This window comes from Malaclemys terrapin, chromosome 4 (genome assembly GCF_027887155.1).
Source record: "Malaclemys terrapin pileata isolate rMalTer1 chromosome 4, rMalTer1.hap1, whole genome shotgun sequence".
In the NCBI taxonomy this organism is placed as follows: domain Eukaryota; kingdom Metazoa; phylum Chordata; order Testudines; family Emydidae; genus Malaclemys; species Malaclemys terrapin.
In genome coordinates, this window is record NC_071508.1 from 29,713,183 (window position 1) to 29,734,360 (window position 21,178).

Sequence of the window (21,178 nt, forward strand, 5' to 3'; positions counted from 1 at the left end):
ATCAAATCCCCCCTCATTCTTCTCTTCTGGAGACTAAACAATCCCAGTTCTCTCAGCCTCTCCTCATAAGTCATGTGCTCCAGACCCCTAATCATTTTTGTTGCCCTCCGCTGGACTCTTTCCAATTTTTCCACATCCTTCTTGTAGTGTGGGGACCAAAACTGGACACAGTATTCCAGATGAGGCCTCACCAATGTCGAATAAAGGGGAACGATCACGTTCCTCGATCTGCTGGCAATGCCCCTACTTATACAGCCCAAAAGGCCGTTAGCCTTCTTGGCAACAAGAGCACACTGTTGACTCATATCCAGCTTCTTATCCACTGTGACCCCTAGGTCCTTTTCAGCAGAACTGCTACCTAGCCATTCGGTCCCTAGTCTGTAGCAGTGCATGGGATTCTTCCGTCCCAAGTGCAAGACTCTGCACTTGTCCTTGTTGAACCTCATCAGGTTTTTTTCTGCCCAATCCTCTAATTTGTCTAGGTCCCTCTGTATCCGATCCCTACCCTCTAGTGTATCTACCACGCCTCCTAGTTTAGTGTCATCTGCAAACTTGCTGAGAGTGCAGTCCACACCATCCTCCAGATCATTAATAAAGATATTAAACAAAACCGTGATTTCACGGTTCATGACATGTTTTTCACAGCTGTGAATTTGGTAGGGCCTGAACTATCGTGAGGAGTCAGACCAGTTGTCTCCTATCCCTCACAATGCCAGTTTGGTAGTAAAGTGACTAAATTGTGACTTACAATAGGCGTTTAGTTCTCTGCTTGAAGTTACAGTACCTGCAAAAGTTGGAGTTCTAGAAGAGACCACAGTCCTTGAGATTCTCTTTGATGATGACATCCGTGACTGCGTCGAACACAAATTTAACGTTCTGTGTGTCTGTGGCACAGGTCATATGACTGTAGATTTCTTTCACATCTTTTCGCATGTTGAGATCAAGGAACTGATTCTTGATGTAATTTCCTGCATCTTCAAATGTATTGGGACCTATTTGGGGGAAGGAAATAACTCTGCTGCTAAGTGTTGCTGATTAGGAAGACTGCACTAATTAGAAACTCCTCAAAGCCCTTGTTGATTAGGCTGGATCTGTGGCCAGCAGAGGAAATGTGATCCTTTGCCATGTTTTGAGAGAATTAAATGCATGTTAAAGAACAGGACTGGAGTGACAGCCCTGGGCAGTGATGTGCTTTCTACACAAAAGCTGAAGAGCAAGCAGACCTTTCCTTGAGGTTATGACTCAAGGCTGAACCACCCCCTTATTCCTACCAAATCATCCCACGGTGGTAATGCTTAATACAGATCCTCTCCTTTTCCTAGCTGCAGAGGCCTAGCTTGAGCCTAATGACTTTTCCCAAGAGAACCATTTTCTATCCCTTTGTGGCTTTTGTGCCACTCACTTCTTCCCACCCATTAATCTGGTTTGATTTTTTTTTTTTTTTTAGACTTGGGTGAGGATAATTTGGGCCTAAACACTAGAACAAAGGGGGAAGGTAAAGTTTTTAGACCAACTCACCATCGTAATCTGGGAAGCAAATGCTGAGGTGGACTTTCTTGATCTTTTCCTCAAAGAGGTCCTTCTTGTTGAGGAACAGAATAATGGAGGTGGCAGCAAAGAACTTGTGGTTGCATATACTGTTGAACAGATGCAGGGACTCATGCATGCGGTTCTGAAGACAAAAAGACCACATCACTTGTAAAGAAATTTCAGAGGTGGGTGTGTTGTAAAGACCCTACTCGTTCTGGTTTCAGAAAGTAGGGGTGGGCAGGTCCTTGCTTGGTCTAACATTCTGAAAGCTCTCCCCCACTCAAGTTTCTGTGGCTTGTTAACATCTGCAAGTCCCGATTCCTACTCAAGCTTGTTCCTCAAACAGGCTGAAGCTCTACACCAGCCATTGCCTGCGTTGCTGCTAATTGTACTTGCTTTTTGATCTCCACAGTTTTTGCAGCTGTAAAGGTGAGGGCAGGACTTTCTGCTGTTACAATGGTGAAACCTTTGCAGGTCATAAAGCCGTGATGTTTCCTGTTTGTTGTAGCCCAAGTAAGGACTCTATGGTTGGCCAGAAGCTTTAGACCAGCTGGATTTTAAACAAAGCAAATCAGCATCCTTCCATGATGGCTTTTTTGCAATTTCAACAGGGCTCCAATTTTCAGATGATGCCATGACTGAAAGTACCAGGGGAACAAATTCACTCGACTGTAAGCTCGTTCAAGCAGAGACTGTTCTGTGCCAAGCACAGTGGGGCCCAGGTCCATCACAAGGCCTTCCACCTGCTACCGTAATACCACTAATAAAGCTCTCTTGAGACACAAGAAAGCATTAAGGAGAGATTTACTGTTGCTGAACTTAAAGTATTCCCAGCAGCGAGGGGGAGAGTACAGATACAGCAGCTGGAAACCAGCAGCCAAACCAACTGCATTTCAGCAAGTTGATTTACCTTTTGTCTTTTGCAAACTCTCCTGTTCTTTTGCTGTAACAAGCACACGTGTTGCCAAAGAGAAGGTTGTGGGTGGTTTCTATGGCCAACAATAAGGAAGTCTCGAACTGCTTGGTTAGAGTTGTTGGAGGATTCTTTTTGCCTTGAGAATCCTCATGTTCCTGCTCCTCAAAGCCAGGTAGTGTGGTAGCCCTACTTCTTTCTGTTGCCACACCGTAGGCAGCTGGCTGTTTCTATGGGTTGTCACAGCAGCTACTGGGGAGTCCAGAATGAAGGATTTCTGTCACTCTGCACCCTCACCTCCTACTGACAAAATGCTAATGCCAGATTCCTCATTACTGCAAGGCAGGCTCTGTGTGTGGGGAAGAATCAGATGTGAGAAGTCACTGTCTAAATAACTGACCTGAGACCCCATTACTAAAATAATGGCTAGTTCTTGGAATGCTGTGGGAGATGGCAGTGAGTATGTGCTCTGTCTCTCTAATGAGCCATCGCCTATGGGTCTTCCTGCAGCAGCCACAAGAAGAGTTGCAGGTGCTTTAGGATAGGCAGGCCCTTCAGAAATCACCCTCTCTGATCACTACAGTGCCCTCCACAAAGCAAGATCGTTCTCTTAACCTCTGGGTTAGCAAGTCAGCTGAGAGAGTTTTCTCAAGGAAGATAGTCCTAGTACACGCTGGCCCAAATCTCTGCTATGGGACTATCACAAGCCGCCTCCAATTCTACCCCCTGGTAGTATGAGCACCTCCCAAATGTTAATGGATCAAAACACACCCCGGAGGCAGAGAAGTCCTATCCCCACTGTATAGAGGAAACTGAGCCATAGGGTAGATCAGGTGACTTGCCCAAGGTCACACAAGAAACTTTGAGGTGACAACTGAAGCCAGATTTCCCCTGCCCTATCTACTAGGCCTTCCTTCCTCCTTGCTCTCCTTCCCACTCCTAAGGGCTTGACTGTGCAGTCTCCCTCATGCCCCTTGCCTGTCTAGAAGGGTACCAGAGTAGGGACTTTTTCCAGCATCTTGTGAAACAGTCTAAAATGATGCCCCCTGGTTTGTCCCTTCTGAATCCAACCGAAGAGAGGGAGGAGTTCAGTCTCCCCTGTCCATAGTCTCTTGTCTACTGAGAAGAGAACTCTCCACAAAGTGCTTTGGAGGAGATTTGCAAATCAGAGAACATGTTCTCCACAAAGTGCTTTGGAGGAGATTTGCAAATCAGAGACCATGTAGAACATGGTCTCTGATTTGCAAATCTCCTCCAAAGCAGTTTGTTTTAATAACCCGCAGGGCCAGGGAGCCCTTCTGCATGAATCCATCTCGAGGGAGGAAGAGAAGCAGGTGCCCTGTTTGAAGGACAACTATCTGCATGCGGGAGGGCTGCTGGTGTGTTAATGAGCTGGCTTCCCTCAGAGGGCTGCTCCTAGCAGGGGCAGACAATACCAGAGGCATCTTGTTACTGTTTTCTGCCTCCTTATGGCCAGCTTTCTCTGCTCTTCGCCTTCTGTGTGGTTGAAGGAGAGGCTGAGCGCCCCTCTGGAGCCAGCGCCCTGCCTGACTAGTGGCATCCGAAACATTCCCCACAGGCTGCACTGCTCCGATTTCCTCTTGATCCTGTTTGTACATGAAATGGGGGCTCTGGAGAAACTCTTGGTTGAGGAAGCTGGAGGCTGAGCATCATGTTAGGGGGGAGCTGCTGTGAAAGTCCACCAGCCCTTGGATTGGCCTGTGGGAGCCAAATGGCTGGCACTGCAGGAACGAGCCTGGATACTAGAGCTCGTGCTCTCTCTTCTTGTCTTCTCTTTAAGGAAATCCCAGAGCAAGCTGACCTGGATGGATACTCTGTGGGATCCCAGCAGTCAGAGATGGATAAAACCCTCTCCCTGCTGGGGGGGCATTAGATCACCAGTGTCTGATGGACCTGGAGTATCAGACGCTGGGGCTAAGGAACTGGACTGCAACTGAGGAGATGTGGGTTCTGTTCTGTGCTCTGCCCTGCACTCCCTCCCTATGTGAATGTGGGCAGGTCTCAATCTCTCTGGTGTTTTAGGCCCCCACCTGTGCAAGGGGGAGGATGATCTGTTGATTCCAGCATGCTGTTTGCCTGTTCAAAGGGTCAGCACTTTGGGCCAGGGGCTGTCTCTACTGTCGGTCTGTGCAGCATGTAGCACCATGGGGACCCTGGTCTTGGTTGGGGCTGCTAGGTGCTACTGAAATACAAATCATCCTAAGAGTGGTAGTGAGCTGATTTAGAAAGGCTCTCTGCTCTTGCTTCATCCGTTATAAACCAAAACCAGAATATGCTTCTCCGTCCCCTTTGGGCCCTGTTTGAATGACAGACCTCAGGCATTGTCCCACAGTGAGGTGTTGACAGAGGAGATTTGGAACAAATTGACAAACTAAACAGTAATAAGTCACCAGATCCAGATGGGATTCACCCACGAGTTCTGAAGGAGCTCGAATATGAAGCTGCAGAGCTACTAACTGAAGTATGTAACCTGTCGCTTAGCTATCCTCCAGTCATCCGGTAGAGAGGATGATTTAATGTAACACCGATTTTTAAAAAGGCTCCAGAGGCAATCCTGGCAATTACAGGCTGATAAAACTAACTCAGTACTGGGCAAAGTGGTAGAAACTACAGTAAAGAGCAGAGTTATCAGACACACAGGTGAATATGATTTGTTGGGGAACAGTCATTACAGCTTTTGTAAAGGGAAATTAAGCCTCACCAGTCTATTAAAATTCTTTGAGGGAGTCAACAAGCATGTGGACAAGGGTGATCCAGAGGATATAGGGTACTTGGATTTTCAGAAAGCCTTTGACAAGGTCCCTGACCAAAGGCTCTTAAGCAAACTAAGTAGTCGTGAGATTATAGGGAAGGTCCTCATAGAGCAGTAACTGGTTAAAAGACAGGAAACAAAGGGTAGGAATAAATGATCAGTTTTCACAGAGGAGAGAGGTAAACAGTGAGGTCCCCCAAGGATCTGTAATGGGACTTGTACTATTCAACATATTAAGTAATGATCTGGAAAAGAGGGTGAACAGTGAAGTGGCAAAATTTGCAGATTATACAAAATTATTTTAAGTCTACGGCTGCCTGCGAACAGTTACAAGGGGAGCTCACAAAACTGTGTGACTGGACAACAAAATGACAGATTAAATTCAACATTGGTAAGTGCAAAGTAATGTACATTGGGGAAAAAATAATCCCAACTACACGCATATAATGATGGGTTCCAAATTACTTGTAATTACTCAAGAAAGAGATCTTGAAGGTACCGTGAACACTGTGTCTGGTGTTCATAGAAACCCATAGAAACAGCCAGCTGGGCTCAAAAAAGAGTTAAATAAGTACATGGCTATTAGCCAAGATGGTCAAGGGATGCAACTCCATCCTCTAGGTGGCCCTAGCCTCTGAGCGCCAGAAGGGAAAGAGGGGTGGATCTCTCCAACTGCCTTGTTCTGTGCACTCCCCCTTAAACTCTGGCCACTGTCGGAAGACAGGATACTGGACTAGATGGACCCTTGGTCTGATCCAGTCTGGCTCTTCTTGTAATAAATGCTCCATGCTAGCTCACAAAGGCTCAACTCTGCCTCCGTTTACTGATCTTAGTAGAAGTTCCACATGTGCAGATGAGGGCCCAGCAGGGCCTGTAGTGTTCCCCCACCTCAAATCTAGTGGGCCTTAAGGGTGGGCCATGTGCAGGCCCTGAAGGGCAAGGGAACTGCTTGGGCGACAAACTCATAGATTCCACAGCCAGGGGGGAACATCGTGATCGGCTAGTCTGACGCCCTGTAGGGCACAGGCCAGAGACCTGCCCCAAATCATTCCTAGAGCAGAGCTGTTAGACAAACAGCCCATTGGTGATTCAAAAATGGTCAGTGATGGAGAATCCACCATGACCCTTGGTCAGTTGTGCCAATGGTTAATTACTTGCACTGTTAAAATGTTATGCCTTATTTCCAGCCTGAATTTGTCAAGCTTCAACTTCCAGCCACTGGCTCGTGTAGAGTGAAGAGCCCGTTATTAAATATTTGTTCCCCAAACTGGTATTTCTAGACTGTGATCAAGTCACCCCTTCACCTTCTCTTTGTTAGACTAAATAGAGCTCCTTGAGTCTGTCATTATAAAGCACATTTTCTAACCCTTCAATCTTTCTTGTGACTCTTCTCTGACCCCTCACCAATTTATCAACCTCCTCTTTGAATTGTGAACTCCAGAACTGGACACAGGGTTCCAGCACCGGTCCCACCAGTGCCAAATACGGAGGGAAAATAACCTCTCTGCTCCTACTCGAGATTCCCCTGTTTATGCACCCCAGGATCGCATTAGCCTTTTTGGCCACAGCATCGCACTGGGCGGTCAAGTGCAGCTGATCAGGGTTTGTGGTGGACAAATCTTTTTCAGTCTCAGCTTCCCAGTGTAATGAGGGTGCCCCTTGGAGATGGGGCTCCAGCTGCAGTTGGGAGCCAGGTTCAGAGTGGTGGGGTGGATCGGGCCCATCTGTGGCTGCCTTCCCCTGCATTGCTACACAAAGCAAGCAAGCAGTGGGTGAATGGACAATGATTTTTCCATCCATCAGTTATGAAACTGCACATCTAAGCAGCAGAGTTATGAATAGCTTTTCATGGTAAAACTGCAAACTGTTCTAAGGGATTTCTTCAGCTATGGGCACAACTGTTCAGCTGCAGCTTGCTAGTTCTGCAAGCCATTGCTGCCTCTCTGATTCACGTACGTTCATTAGAGTTGCATCACTTCCTATGGGTTTAATTGTCATAAGACTCAATTCCTCCCTACGCTGACATCTGACTTTCAACAGCCAGGGCAACCACTGACTGAGGGGGAATCCTAGCCCCGTGAAGTCAACGGGAGCTTTGTCATTGACGTTAGCGGGGCCAGGATTTCACCTGTACTGTCCCCACACAGGATGTGGTAATTCTCCTGGGGTTTCTCAAAGCTGCAGTCTTGGCCATGCTGTTTGGCTGTTGTCCTTTTTCTAGCTCCTACATAGCTACATAGGTTTTAAAAACAAAAGAGATCATCTAGTCTGACCTGCACAGCACAGGCCCGAGAAGCCCACCCAGGGATTCCTGCACCCAGCCCATAGCTTGTGACTGAGCTAGCGCAGAGCTTTTAGGAAGAGACACCCAATTTTGATTTAAAGACTCCAGGCTAGATCCATAAAGGAATTTAGATCCTCAACCCCCTGCTCACCTGCAGCTTAACCCTGAATGTGCCTAAATTCCTTGGCACCACAGCTTCCACTGGTGGACATGTGCAAAGCCGCTAATTCCTGAGACTGCTGAGCTGCCTGGTCCGATCCTCAAACGAGGTGTTACCCCACCTGTCTCGCTTGCTGTGCCCATTCCTATGGACATGCTTGGAGCACGCTAACCCACACAATACATGGTGTGGGTTCACCCTGTACTCAATCGCTCAGTGGTTCGAGCACTCAGCTGGAAGGCCTAGGTTTGAATCCCCCTCTGCTTGGTTCAGAGCAGGGACATGAACTTGAATCTCCCCCACCTCAGCTAAGTGCCCTGACTGCCAGGCTCTGGCGTACTCTGGGGCAGGGGTCTCCATTTCTTCTGGCGAAGCTGTTCTTTGTGTGCGATATTGAAACAGTCACTGGTCCAGAGAGAGAGCGACTGTAGCCCAGGGGTTAGTGCACCTCCTGGGAGACCCAGGGTCCCGTCCCTGCTCCAAGGGCAATTTAAGTGTTTCAGACAAAGTGGGACAGCTTCAGCAGGAGAGGTCGAGAGAGACCTGCCCTGGAACACACCCCCTCAGGGCACATAGCTGGGAGATGGATGATGTGGGTCCAAGTTCCTGCTCCGGATTAGAGTGAGGATTCAAAGCTGGATCTCCTATATGTCAGGTGAGTGTTCTGCCTATTGGGGATGGCACCCCAACCCCCTGGAGTTAGATCACTGAGGCAATGCCAGGCCCCTGCTCTTCTACTGGCTGGCTTGGGTAGCTCCCTGCTCAGGTTGCTGGGTTCTGTGAATCCCATTCTTACCCAGCTCTCCAAATGCAGTGCTTAGTCTCCAAGCCCCCCACGCCAGCACGTGCCCAGGTGGGTTGTTCTAACGATTAAACATCCTGGCTGCTAAAAATATGCACCTTCTATCTAGTCTGCATGTGTCTAGCCGTTGGGTCTCAGTCTGCCTTTGTCTGCTAGATTAAAGAGTCTCTGCCATTGGAAATCTCCTTGCTCAGGAGCTTCTGGGCTGGGTTCAAGTCACCTCTTAACCTTCTCTCGGGCAAATTAAACAGACTGAGCGTCTTTAGTTTCTTGCTGTGAAGCAGGTTTCCATGCTCGTGGCTCACATCTGAGCCATTCCCGATTTCTCCTCTGAACTTTCCACCTTCGCTTCCTAGTTTACAGGTTCTGACACCGATGTGCCAACATTCTGCAATTGCTCTGCAGCAGGGAGATAGGGCTGAGGATGAGAACGCCATTCCAGATGTTCCATTGAATTCAGCCCCATGCTAACCTTGAAAGGTCGGTGCTATGATCCCTCACTGACAGAGGCAGAAGCTGCAGAACAATTGAGTGTTTTTTCCAGAGGGGCCAACCACCCACCACGCCTATTGAAATCAGCCAGGAGTGCGGGTACTTCTGAAAATCCAGGCGTCTGTTATCTGTCTAAGGTCACACAGGGAACAGAGCTGGGAACAGTATCCAGCTCTCATACCTCGTGCTTTAACCACAAGCCCATCATCCTTCTCCTATTGATTTCTCATGCCCTCTTGACGGGCAAGCTGTTGGGCAGCCCCCCTGAAAGAGCCTTTGCCTCAACCAGCCACGGGATGTCTCTGTGCTACATGAATTAGCTTTAGGTGCTAGCTGCACTGGCTGGAAGGCAGCATTTATTTTCAGATATAGGTTAATCTGATGTCAGGCAAGTGCTATTTTGCTTCCTGGATTTGTGTCAGAGCAGCACAATGTAAACTGCGAGCTGCCATTCAAGGATATTCATGGCTCTGTTGCCTGCCGGAGGCAATACAGGCACTTCATACCAAGCAAGAGTTGGTGCTCACCCCTCTCCTTGACGCTCTCTGTGCTAGGGAGATGCTATTTTCTTAAAATCTGGGCGGTGGCTCCCAGATGTCGCCCAGATGAGCTAGGAGTTTTTTCCGTTTCCTGGTGCTCTGAAAAAGGGGGAAGCAGCCACCCAGCTGTGCTCTGGTGGCAGAGGAGCAGTGGTCACAGTGCCATCAGCAGATAGGGATAAGAGAGAGAACATACCACTTCATCATCCTCTACTAGCACCATGTCATAGGCGCTGAGGGCTCCACAGAAGATAATGCAGGTCACGCCTTCGAAGCAGTGGATCCACTTTTTGCGCTCTGACCGCTGTCCTCCCACGTCAAACATCCTGTGGAGGGAATAATTCTGCTGTTGTTAGATAGCCCCTTCCCACCCAGAGCACTGAACACACAGGCAGTCCTAGCACCCATCACAGAAATCCAGCCCCCGCCGGGTTGGAATGTGGCAGCTGTTTACATGAGTGCAGAGGGCCAGATCCTTACCTGGTGTAAACTGACAGCACAATGGCGCTCTGCAGATTTACACCAGCCAAGAAACTCAGCCGTTTAGGATAGGATGTGAGGCAGGCTCTCCCAGCCAACTGAAATAAATGGCATTATCCTGGCTGGAATTTGGCCAGGATACCTGGGTCAGTGATGCCACCAAAGGGGAGAGGTAAACAAGTGCATATGCACTCACCTGAAGTTAAGATCTTTGACAGCGAACTTGGTCTCTATGATCCCCGTGGTCTTCACTCGAGATCGTAGTACATCCTGTTCGTTGGGGAGGTAATCGGGGGCTGTGATCCGATCCAGCTGGTTCAGGTAGCTAGGCAGGAATGCAGAGAGCTGTTGGGAGCAGTCCTAAGGGACAGGGCATATAGCTATCGGGCATGGGGAAGGAGGTCTGGGGTAAGGTGTTATCAGTGAGCTAGCAATCGTAGGAGAGGACAGTGGGAAGGTCCAAGCGATTCCGCTAGCCTGAGGGGAGGAGATGTCCTTCTAGCCCAACTGTAGAGCAAGAAAATTTCAGTTCATGACTAACCAGGGTCAAAGTGTGCACATAGCCTTCTTACCTGCATTGCAGCAGCACCTAGGAGCATGGACCATGACCCCGTTGGGCCAGGTGCTGAACAAGCAGGGTCTGCTATGGCCCAAAGAACTAACAATCTAACAATAAGACAAGAGATGACAGATGGAGGCAGATAGACAGGTGGACCCTGCTGGGGGAGGTGGTGGAGCAGCTCTGTTAGTGCTGTGGTCTGGAAAGCCCGTAACCTTAAGTTCCAGCATCCACAGCTCCTCCATCATGCTGTTGAATGGGACTGTGCAGCTGCTGCAGCCTACGAGGGAGCTGCGTGGCAGGCCGGGGTTTATGAAGTCAGAGAATGGCCATGTTTGGATCAACAGAATGAAACAATGAAGTTGTGTTCCCTGCAGCATTCCCTGTAATGTGCCCATGCCTCTGCTCTGCAGCTGTTGTGCCAGGCCATCATGGCTCTGGGCCCTTGAAAACTATGTTCATCTAACCTGAAGGGACAAATTGTGATGGTGTTGACACCAGCATGTGTCTGGAGTAACCACTGTCTTCAGTGGATTTATGCTGCTGGGAGCAAAAGCAGCATTTGGCCCTGAGGCTACAGAAAGTCAGAGCCTGAAATACCTCATTGTCCTTAGATAGTGCAGCCTGTAATAGAACATGAGGCAGATTGGTGCTCAGATGCCTGAAATACCCTGGCATGTGGCATCAATTAAGGGTACAGGAACTAGGCTGGTAACGAGGGGCGGGCAGCCCCACCGCAGCAGGCAGTGATAGTCGCATGTCAGTGGTATTTAGGGGCTTTGTCTGACACAGCACTTGGCCATGGGGGATAATCCCCTCTGTTCTGTATCTCACATGGAGCCGTTCTGGGCTAAGTGGGAGCACAGAGGACCTCGCTTGTTACATAGTGAATTATGAGAGTGCATGCAACTTGATGCTTCAAAGCCATTCTGGTCTGTCTTGCTTGTTTTCGAAAGTCCTTTAAGGGGCATGTACCCTTCCCTTGACGGACAAGGCTCTCCTTGGACTCAGTGCTAAAATTTCCACTGGCTTCAAAGGGAACAGATTGGCCCTTTCACCTGGAATTTCTCCTTCCCTTCCCCTTGGCTGCTGGTGAAAAGCTGAGTCCTCAAGTTTTTTTACATGGCAGTGAGGGGGGGTGGTGGTGGTACCTGCTCCATAAAGACATCAGTCACTTCAGCACCAGCAAAGGGGAAGATTCACGGTACTAAGTCCCAATGATGGATGAACCCTCTGTGTCCCAATAAGTTCGTGTCCATCCCTGGAGGATCTTGCCATCTGGCAGTTGCTTTTCCTAATGACTGGGCCATAGGGACAGACTTACTAGGAAGCGGAGTCGTTGAGCTGGTACTCAGCTGCTCTGTCAAAACAGGCCTGGACTCCTGCATCTTTCCACAGCTTTTTTATACAGTCCACTAGTTCTGGGGGCATGGTGCCCTCCTCGATGGAATCTGCCAAGTTGCACAGCTGCCGCCCATCATCCTGTAAAAGACAGACGGTGAGCAGGCTGGGGCCAGAGACGGGCACGAATGGCAGACCTGCTTTGGGCCCATCTGATCAGGGTAAGGTTTTGTGGGATTTTAATGTGGATTTTGAAATTTAAATTCTACCTAGGGTTACCATTCGTCCGGATTTACCCGGACATGTCCTCCTTTTGTGTGCTAAAAATAGCGTCCGGGGGGAATTTGTAAAGCACTCACAATGTCCGGGATTTCCCCCTCCCCTGGCAGAGCAGAGCGAGCGGCTGGGAGGGCTGCAGGAAAGTCCCGGGCTGGACTCCGGAGCAGCTTCCTCCTCCCACCCCCCCCTCCCTGCATTCTGAGCCGGCCGGCAGCTCCTCCTCCTGCAGCCCGCTCCGGCAGCCCTGTGCAGGGCCAGGGACCGGGTTTTGTGTTGTGCTGGGGAGCTCAGCCATGTGTCCGGCTGGCACAGAGCCCAACACCCTGTTCTGAGCAGCAGGGTAAGGGGGGGCAGGAGAAGGGACAGGGAGGTTCTGGATGGGGCAGTCAAGAAACGGGTGGGGGCTTTTGGAGGGGAGTGGAGAAAGTTTTGGGCAGTCAGGGTACAGGTAGGGGGTAGGGTCCTGGGGGGCAGTTGGGGGGGGGTCTTAGGAGGGGGCAGTTAGGGGACAAGGAACAGGGAGTCTTAGGTAGGGGGTGGGGTTCTGGAGGGCAGTTAGGAGCAGGGGTCCCAGGAGGGGGCAGTCAGGGGACAAGGAGCGGGGGGTAGGGGGCTGGGAGTTCTGGGGGGGAGCTGTCAGGGGGCAGGAGTGGGGAGAGGGATCGGAGCAGTCAGGGGACAGGGAGCAGAGGGGTTTAGATGGGTTGGGAGTTCTGGGGGGGCTGTCAGGGGGCAGGAGTGTGGAGAGGGATCGGAGCAGTCAGGGGACAGGGAGCAGAGGGGTTTAGATGGGTTGGGAGTTCTGGGGGGGGCTGTCAGGGGGTGGGGAGTGGTTGGATGGGGCGTGGGAGTCCCAGGGGTCTGTCTGGGGGTGGGGGTGTGGATAAGGGTTGGGGCAGTCAGGGGACAAGAGGCAAGGAGGCTTAGATAGGGAGTGGAGTCCCGGGGGGCAGTTAGGGGCAGGGGTCCCAGGAGGGGGCAGTCAGGGGACAAGGAACGGGGGGAGGGTTGGGGGTTCTGGGGGGGCGGGAAGTGGGAGGGGCAGGGGCGGGGCTAGGGCGGGGCTCCTCCCATCCTCTTTTTTGCTTGTTGAAATATGGTAACCCTAATTCTACCCCCACCCAACCCCGCTGATTTTCAAGAACAGCTTCCCCAGAGAATGTGGGGAAACATGCCCAGAATCCTGTCTGGCCAGGCCCTGGAGTGGGGAACTCCAGTTACTCCCAGAATGCTTTCCTTAACCAGTAGATGGCAACACACCCATAGCAGTGTGGTTCCTGAAGGAACGGGAAACCAAACTCCTTATTCCTCTGTGAATAATGAAAGGAGCAGGACCCTCCTCTCTGGACTCTCCTTCCCCACAGCTCCTCTTTCCCACACTTGGAGGTCTTGCCCTTCCCTTCCAATCTACATCACCTGGGAACCAGACGACTGCCACTTGCCCACCGAGTGGCAGTGGCGTCTATTAAAATATTTATCTGCTGTTGTAAGGAGCAGCTGGGAATGCTTGGCTTCTAGCATGCGCTAGCAGGAGTGAATGAGACACACAGGGTATGTCTACACCACAGCCTCCCAATCCCAGTAGACAGACTTGAGCAAGTGTGCTAAAAATAGCAGTATGGATGTTGCAGTTTGGGCGCGGGCTTGGACTAGTCCCCTGAGCTCAGACCCAGGGGGTCAGGTGGGCTTGGACTCACACAGCTATCCTGAGCTTTCGCTCGAGCTGCAGCGTCCACACTGCTATTCTTTACGCGCTAGCTCGCTCAAGTGAACACCAGTGAACCCATCTCCACCCCGGGGCTCAGAAGGAACAAACTTCCTCTCCAACCCAAGAACAGCATCCTGCATCCCAGGCTACCCTACAGCCTCTCCCAGGACTCCTGCATATAACTGGGAATTGCAAGCACTCGAACAGATGAACACGTGGGGACCCCCTCCCCACCTGCCTTCCCCTGTCCAGGGGCCAGACAGATGTTCCAGTGGTGGCAGGGGCAGCATACTGACCCCTCGTCCTGGTTCGACGTAATCTATCCCCAGCGTGGACATCGCTCGGATGATGGCCAGGATTGACTGCAGCACGTTGCCGTAGATGATGGACTTGAATTCCAGGCACTCTTCTTGCGTGTAACCATCTTGGTGGATAATCCTGCAGGGGGAGGGGAATGAAACACAGTCTTTAGCAGGGATCACAGCCTTGCTTCCCTGGCAGGCCTCTCCCTGCAGCACAGACATTGGCACCTTGCCCTCCAGCCCGAAGGAGGCAGTGCAGGGACTGAAATGTGCCAGCTTGAATACCTGCTGTTTTCCTGGCATAGCTGACTTTCCCCTTGGTGCTGGCTGGAGTGGGGTGCGGAGCTGAGGAACCACACCACTGCTCAGTATTGGGTGGGGGAGCAGCCTGAGTGGCATCTGCTAGCAGTGTCTGACAATGTGTCACCCCATGCAGGGGAGAAAGGGAGCTCCTTACACCCCTATCTACCCCTGTGCTGGCGTGCAGCCCGGCTCACAATTAGGCCCATTGTGATCTACGCAGGTGCCTGGCAGCCAAGTCCAGATGCAACGAGGAAACGCCCTCCATCGGCTGGCTCAATGAAGACCAAGGTACCAGCTTTGAAAGGAAAGCGGTCTGAGACCCATGGCACAGATTAGCTCGCTGGCTCCTGGGCTGACCACGCATGGCTCTGCCTGTGACAGAACCTCAGATTCATAGGGGAAGGTCAGATCACATGGGACCTTCTGCGACTGGACTCTGCTGACACGTAGATCTCAATTGCTCCCTGTGTAATTCCATGATGGTTTGTGTTCCCTGCCCCACGAGGCTTACATCAGAGACCCAGCACAGCAAGGAGCAACGCACAAAGGGGGTGTGGTGGTTTCCTACTCCCTTGTGCCTGGAGACTTGCAGCCTGCTGTTTGGTATGGCTGGCCATCAACTTGCCACCAGTACTCCACATGCCAACAGCTCACATGGGATGTACCCGCACTCCATCCACTCCCTGGGATGTTCCACAGGGCATGGGTGCTGAGATGCTAGATCCACTGTCTGTCTAGGCCAATCTCCTTGTCCTGAGAGTGGGCTGTAGCAGGTGCGTGGGAGAAATGAAACTTCCATCCCCACCCATCACTTGTTACTGAGATGACACATGAAGAGACCCCAGCTGATGATCAGTTCGTGCCTCGAAACAGAAGAACTGGGCACCTTTTCCTCCTAGCTAGCATAACTGCAAATGCTATTTTTATTTAGTTGTTTAATCCCTTTTTATTAATCTTGCTAAGCTATTGCCAGCGGGCAGGCAGCCTGGCCCAGCAGCAGCGCAGGGGTTAATCACGCTACATTCATGCCTAGATTAGGCTCTTAGAAGGAAACCGCCTTGGGCTGTGTTCTGGGCAACCGACCTTTAGCCCTACCACAGTACTCACTTCATCTGTTTGACGATTGTGCTCTTGCCTGACTCCCCGGCACCTGGAAAAGAGCCGGAGGAAACATTTGAGTGCCAGCATCCAGAAAGAGAGAGACATGTACACCTTAGAGGGGACCATAGCTCTGGGGCATTCGGATCCTACAGCACTGGGACGAGCGTAAGGACCTGGATACGCAGCACTCCGTATGCAGCATCTATCCTGCTCTTCACTCCTTTCCCCCATGCGCTTTTCTCTGGGGTTGGCCCCTCAGACACTTTAGCATGGATGGATTTCTCTAGTGCGGGGTTATTTAGTGGCATATTAATGTGGATCAAACAGGTCAGTTGATCCGGGCCCTGGGTTCCCAAGAGCTCATCAAGAGCCCAACCCAGGGAATGGCCTTGTTTTGAGGGAGTGGTCAAACTGGCTGTCTAGGAACCAGGGACTGAGCCTGCTTTTACATAACCACCTGGCTTCTCCCCTTCAGCAGCCACCCCTGGAGGCGCTTCCCTTACTGGTGCTGTTCACCAGCACGTGTGCTGTTCATTGGAGGCTCCGTGCCAGCCAGCTGCACCCCAGCTCATCTCCCAGTTACCGAGTCCTCACCCTGTGGAAGCTGGGACAGGCGCTTCCAGCCCAAACCTGACCCCCCTGCCCAGGGTTCAAACCATCTTGTGCCCTGCAGGGTAGGGGATGAGGAAAGAACTGGGCACGTGTGGTCTAGAGATGAGAAGGCTGAGGGAGAAACATAGCATGTAAAGGTGGTTACACAGGGGCCAGCGATCAATTGCTCTCCATGGCCACCAAGGGCAGGACAAGTAGCAAGCCACTTACTGGGTAGCCAGGGAGGCTTAGGTTGGATGTTTTAGGAATAACTTTCTACCTGTAAGGCAAGTTCAGCGCTGGAACAGATGGGCTTGGGAGGCCGGGGGGGCAGGCTTAAAAATAGGTTACACCCGTTGGGGTGGGCCTGCCTCGGCACAGGAGGATAGATTAGGTGCTCTGTTGAGGTCCCTTCCAGCCCTGTAGCTCGATAAGGGTATCTAACCTCCACAACTCTCCTGCCCCAATGAACCCTCTTGCCTGGCTGCCTGGTATTCAGAGCCTTCGCTATGCCACACATCCAGGATACATCCGCCAGAGCAATATCCTGCAGCGTCCATCATCCTTCCACACCCCCTTGCCTGAGTTTGCAACCCCCACCCTCCATCCACCCAACCCGCCTGCAGACTATCTAGTGCATTGTCACTGAGCCCCTCTGCTCTGGCTCCTGTCCCACCTGCTCCTCTCAGTACTGGGCTTTGCTGGTCTGGTGGATCAGGGGAACCCCTGGTTATATACCCCTGCAGTCAGCAGGGCCTGAACAGCTTTCTCAGACCGAGGGAGACCTCCTGTGCCTTGCTCATGCCCCCTTTTTATTCCTCAGAGGCTCCCCCCTGGCTCGATTCATTTCCCTGGCCCAGGAAGGCTGGAGATCCCTCCCTCCAGAGCCCATCAGCAGTGCTCAAAGCTAGCTGCTGTGCGGGACACTCGAGTCTCATGCCCACGGCTGCCGTCGGCATGAAGGACCTGTCATTGCTACTGGGTCGGGGGACCTAGTTACGCCATAAGCCCCCCACAGTGGAACCCTACACAGCAAGCCTGGCCCATGTGTCTGTCATGCTGGGACCATCATACTGTGCCCCAGCAGGGTACCGTAGAAAGGACCATGTCAGTGGGCCTGGACTCAGCCTGGAGCTGGGATTCCCTGCACGCTAACATGGCCTCAGCCCTTGGGCACGCCCAGCCCAGCCCCGGGCTTTGCTTTTCTTAGCCTCCCCCTCTCGCTCTCCCGCCTCCGTTCTCGTTGCCTGCCCTTCGGTTCTCGTCTGCAAGCGCCAGGCGTCGCCTCATCTCATCACTTTAAGCAGCTTATTCCAAACCAGGAAGCTGCTTAGAATTAGGGCCTAATCGCGCTGATCCCAGCCTCCCTGCCGTCACCTGGATGAACCTTTTGGTGCTGCGCAGCGTCAGGCGTAGGCTTCCTGCCCCTGCAGTGCGAGCGGCAAGGCAGTCATGTTGTAACCTAGAACTCCGGGGAGCATTAGCCCCAGGACCTGCGAAGGGTGGCTCTGGGCTAAGACGGGCTCTGCTGGCCTCTCTCCTCTCCCAGGAGATGGGTGGCAGGCTGGGTTTCCAGCAGGGGCTTCTAGCCTGAATCTCAGTTCTCCGCTCAGGTGGCATCTTTCCTATAACCCCCCCCAGTCACCCTCTGGAGCAAGGGTTTATTCTGCTGCCTTCACATTGCTGCGGTTCTGGCACAGGCTTGGAGTTCTCTCCAGGCACGGGGAGCGAGCGTAGGAATCACAGAGGGTGGCTTAGGGCACCCTGAGCTGCAGACCAGGATTGACCCCCAGTGACCAGTTCCTGGGCTGGAATGGTGCAACCTGGTGGCCCCCCCAGACCATTGTGCACATCTAGTCTGAGCTGCTGCCATGCCCAGGCCAGAGACCTCAGCCAGATATTGCTGTATCGATCCCATCTCTTCGATGTGAGCAGGAGCCTTTCTTTTAGGAGACATCTGATCTTGATTGGAAGAGGTGGTGGTGAATTACCCTTGCTGATTGTGACACTAAGCGGGGATTGGTTGGAGGCACGTGTCACTGGGGGTTTCCCCCACCCATGACCATCCACTGGCCTAACCTTCACCCTCGCACCTGCTCCCTACCTTCTGGATAGGTCCTCCCTGGAACCTATCCATCCCTCATGCTTCCCTGCAGCTGCCTTGAAGAAGACACTTGGGCCCCTGCTGTGACCAAGCAGGGCCCCTCCTTGCTGACTTTACATGCACACGTATAAGATTTGGGTGCCCCAGATTTTGCCACATGCCAGAGTGAGCAGCAGCTTCACCTGGGCAGCACAGGCCCAAAGGAAGCTGTGCTCTGAGCTGGAGCCCAGGGAACCGGAGAGGGGACGCTGTAGGAGAATGAGAGCAGGCCGGAGACTCCAGCTCCATCACAGCTTTAGAAGGACTAAACCGTGTGTGTCCTTGGCATCTCCCTAGCAGGCTCCCTTCCCTCAGCAGTGCCGGGCTGACAGTGAGAACTGCCCCAGCATTCTGCTGTTTTCAGTACTCAGCTCATGTTCTAGTGCCCGTAAAAGGGCTGAGAGAGGCACCCAGTCCAGGAGTAGGATCGCCCCATTCACTCCAGCTTGCAGATCAGCAGGCTTGTAAAGTCTCTGGCTAGTGACTCAGTAATGCTGACTCAGAGCACAGGCCCTTCTGCAACTCGGATATTAGGCTAAACTGAGGCTTTTAGTAGTCAGGTAAAATCAATGTGCTCAGAAATAAAGTCCATCCCTTTCTCTTCACACTGCTCATGGAGCACCGTGGGTTTTCTACCAACAAGCAGGTAACGGACCCAATCATCATCACCCTCTGCCTTTCTCTAGGCCAGAGATCTCAAAGCGCTTCATCAGTGTTAATGAGCTGCGGTTTGATCCTGCAACGCCTTTCTCACCAGAGTAGCCTCGCTGCCAGATCCAGACCTTACACCTCACACACAGTACACATGGGGGTAGGGATAGTACTGCCATCCTGTTTGACAGCTGGGGCCTCTGTGGGTCAAACTGTGAGGCTGCAGCAGAGTTGGGGCTAGAACCCAGGTATCCTGATCCTCTGTCCTGTGCTTCAGCCACTAAACTCTCTTGTGAAGTGAAACATTACATATACATCTTTGCTTGTCGTTTTTTGGCCAGAAAAATGACTCTGATCAATTCCCTTTTCACATGTGGCCCTTGGTGAGTCACCAAATCAATCCAAAGCCCCCCCTCCTCCCAATGCTGAAAGACCCACGTATGTAGTTACCAAGTGCTGACACTAGCCACAGCATTCCTATTCCCCCCACCCCTCCACCACCGCCCCTTCTGGAAAATTACAAATAGATTTTAATCCCTACTGAGGTGCTGCCCCCTACACCCAGGCTTTTCTCAAGCGGGTGTTTGTGACCTCTTGTCACATCCGATTGGCTGAGAAATCTCTGTGTCCCGGCTAATCGCTTCAGTTAGGAAGTCGTCAAGCTAATGAGAGCCCATCTGGTGCTACTTAGGAACAGATCCTCCTCTCAGTTGGAAAAAAAATGAGAAAAACAACAACAAAAAACTCAGGGTGACCATATCTCTAAACCCAACATGGACTGAAACGGCCAGCCCAAGCCCAACTGCCTTGGTCCTGCACTGCATTTCATGCTCCCTCTTCTCTTTCTTCTGTCTCCCATCACTTGGCCACCAGCAGATACTGCCACTTTCTAATCCCTTCGCATAAACTGATTGTCCTCAGGCCCTGCAACAATAACCCCAGTTTTGCCTTTCTTGCCCCACCTCTCCTAGCTTGGCATCACCATGTCTCCTCTGAGGGTTGCCTTCATCCCGGGCTCCGCTTAGCCAACTCAGAACTGAAGGCTGGGTTGGCACAGGCTAACCATCCCCCTCCTACCCTGCATTCATCCTGAATCACCAGGATCCCCTGTTGGGCCATTCACCACAGACTGTACATTTATTACATGCATGGAGACCAGCTCTGAGTGGTACAGAACCGCTTCCCTGCCCACTCATTTCTGGATCCACCCTAGGAGCTGAAGGTGCCCCAGCCAAGCTGCAGCGTTGCCCAGCTCCCATGCTTACCTAACAGCAGCAGTTTGACCGTCTTCGCCTCCTTGTCTGCATCTTCCTGGAGTTTCTTCTCCAACTCCTTGGACCTTTTGGCCAGTTCTTTATCTTCAGCGCTCGCTCCACTCCCCATCTCGTCGTCGTCCTCCTCCTCTAGTTCCTCTAACTCCTCTAGCTCCTCTGTCTCTTCCAGCTCTTCACCCTGGGTCACTCACCCTTTACGGGGTGGGGAGAGAGAGAGAGAAAAAAAATATATCTATGCCCGACCCTTCACGGCCCTAGAGAAGGGCCGCACGCCGCAGCCTGGCTCTGGAGTTCCACGCAGGATGGCTGCCGGCTAGAGACTGCTACGAAGGCAGCATGGGAGCCCTTCACCTTGCCCCTCTCCCTCTCTCTCTCTCTCTCTCTGCTCTTTACCTTAATTCCCTATGGATAACCCAATTTCTGTCCTACGGATTGGGGACTTTTTATCTCACCATGTGACCTGGGAAATCCAATTAGATTAGCCCAAGATGGCAAAGATTAATGCCTGGGAAATGAGAACACTGGACGAGGCTGCGGGCGGGGCGGAGAGGGTCATTATGTAAGAGGGAAAGAGAGAGCGACTCCCATCCTGCAAGCACACAAGGGAAGAAATCCCGCTGCTGCAGGGGCCCTATGGTGTGTGACTTGGGGGGCTCCAGGCCAGCCGCATAGAGCTGGAGAGCTCTAGATGAAAAATGGCAGCCAGGGCTTGCTGCGTAAACCAGCCTTCTCCTTTCTGTTCTTCCAGATCTGGAAGAGGCTGTTTAAATAGCAGCCGAGAGGGACAGCTAGCATCCTAGCAGCTGAGACCCCAGTACCACGGCAATGGGTGCATTAAAAATTCATTGATCGTTGGCTAATTAGACGTTTGCACACTTCATAGCTTCTGTCAGCTGAGCTCCTTGCCCACCCCAGGGGCTCCTGGCTCCCCTCCATTCTCCCCACAGATTCTT

General features: G+C 51.9%; 1 protein-coding gene across 1 annotated transcript in view; it reads right to left on the minus strand.

Moving 5' to 3' along the window:
- Positions 1–784: 784 nt before the first annotated feature.
- GNAT2 (G protein subunit alpha transducin 2) overlaps positions 785–21,178 on the minus strand; it is a 43,264-nt gene continuing 22,870 nt past the window's right edge. Inside the window, exons 2-9 of the mRNA XM_054025071.1 lie at positions 20,217–20,417; positions 15,573–15,615; positions 14,157–14,298; positions 11,857–12,014; positions 10,170–10,298; positions 9,690–9,819; positions 1,519–1,672; positions 785–992 (exon numbers count right to left, since the gene is read on the minus strand). Of these exons, the coding sequence (XP_053881046.1) occupies positions 802–992; positions 1,519–1,672; positions 9,690–9,819; positions 10,170–10,298; positions 11,857–12,014; positions 14,157–14,298; positions 15,573–15,615; positions 20,217–20,334 (1,065 nt within the window). The 5' untranslated portion in view covers positions 20,335–20,417 and the 3' untranslated portion in view covers positions 785–801. The remainder of the gene's footprint in view (positions 993–1,518; positions 1,673–9,689; positions 9,820–10,169; positions 10,299–11,856; positions 12,015–14,156; positions 14,299–15,572; positions 15,616–20,216; positions 20,418–21,178) is intronic.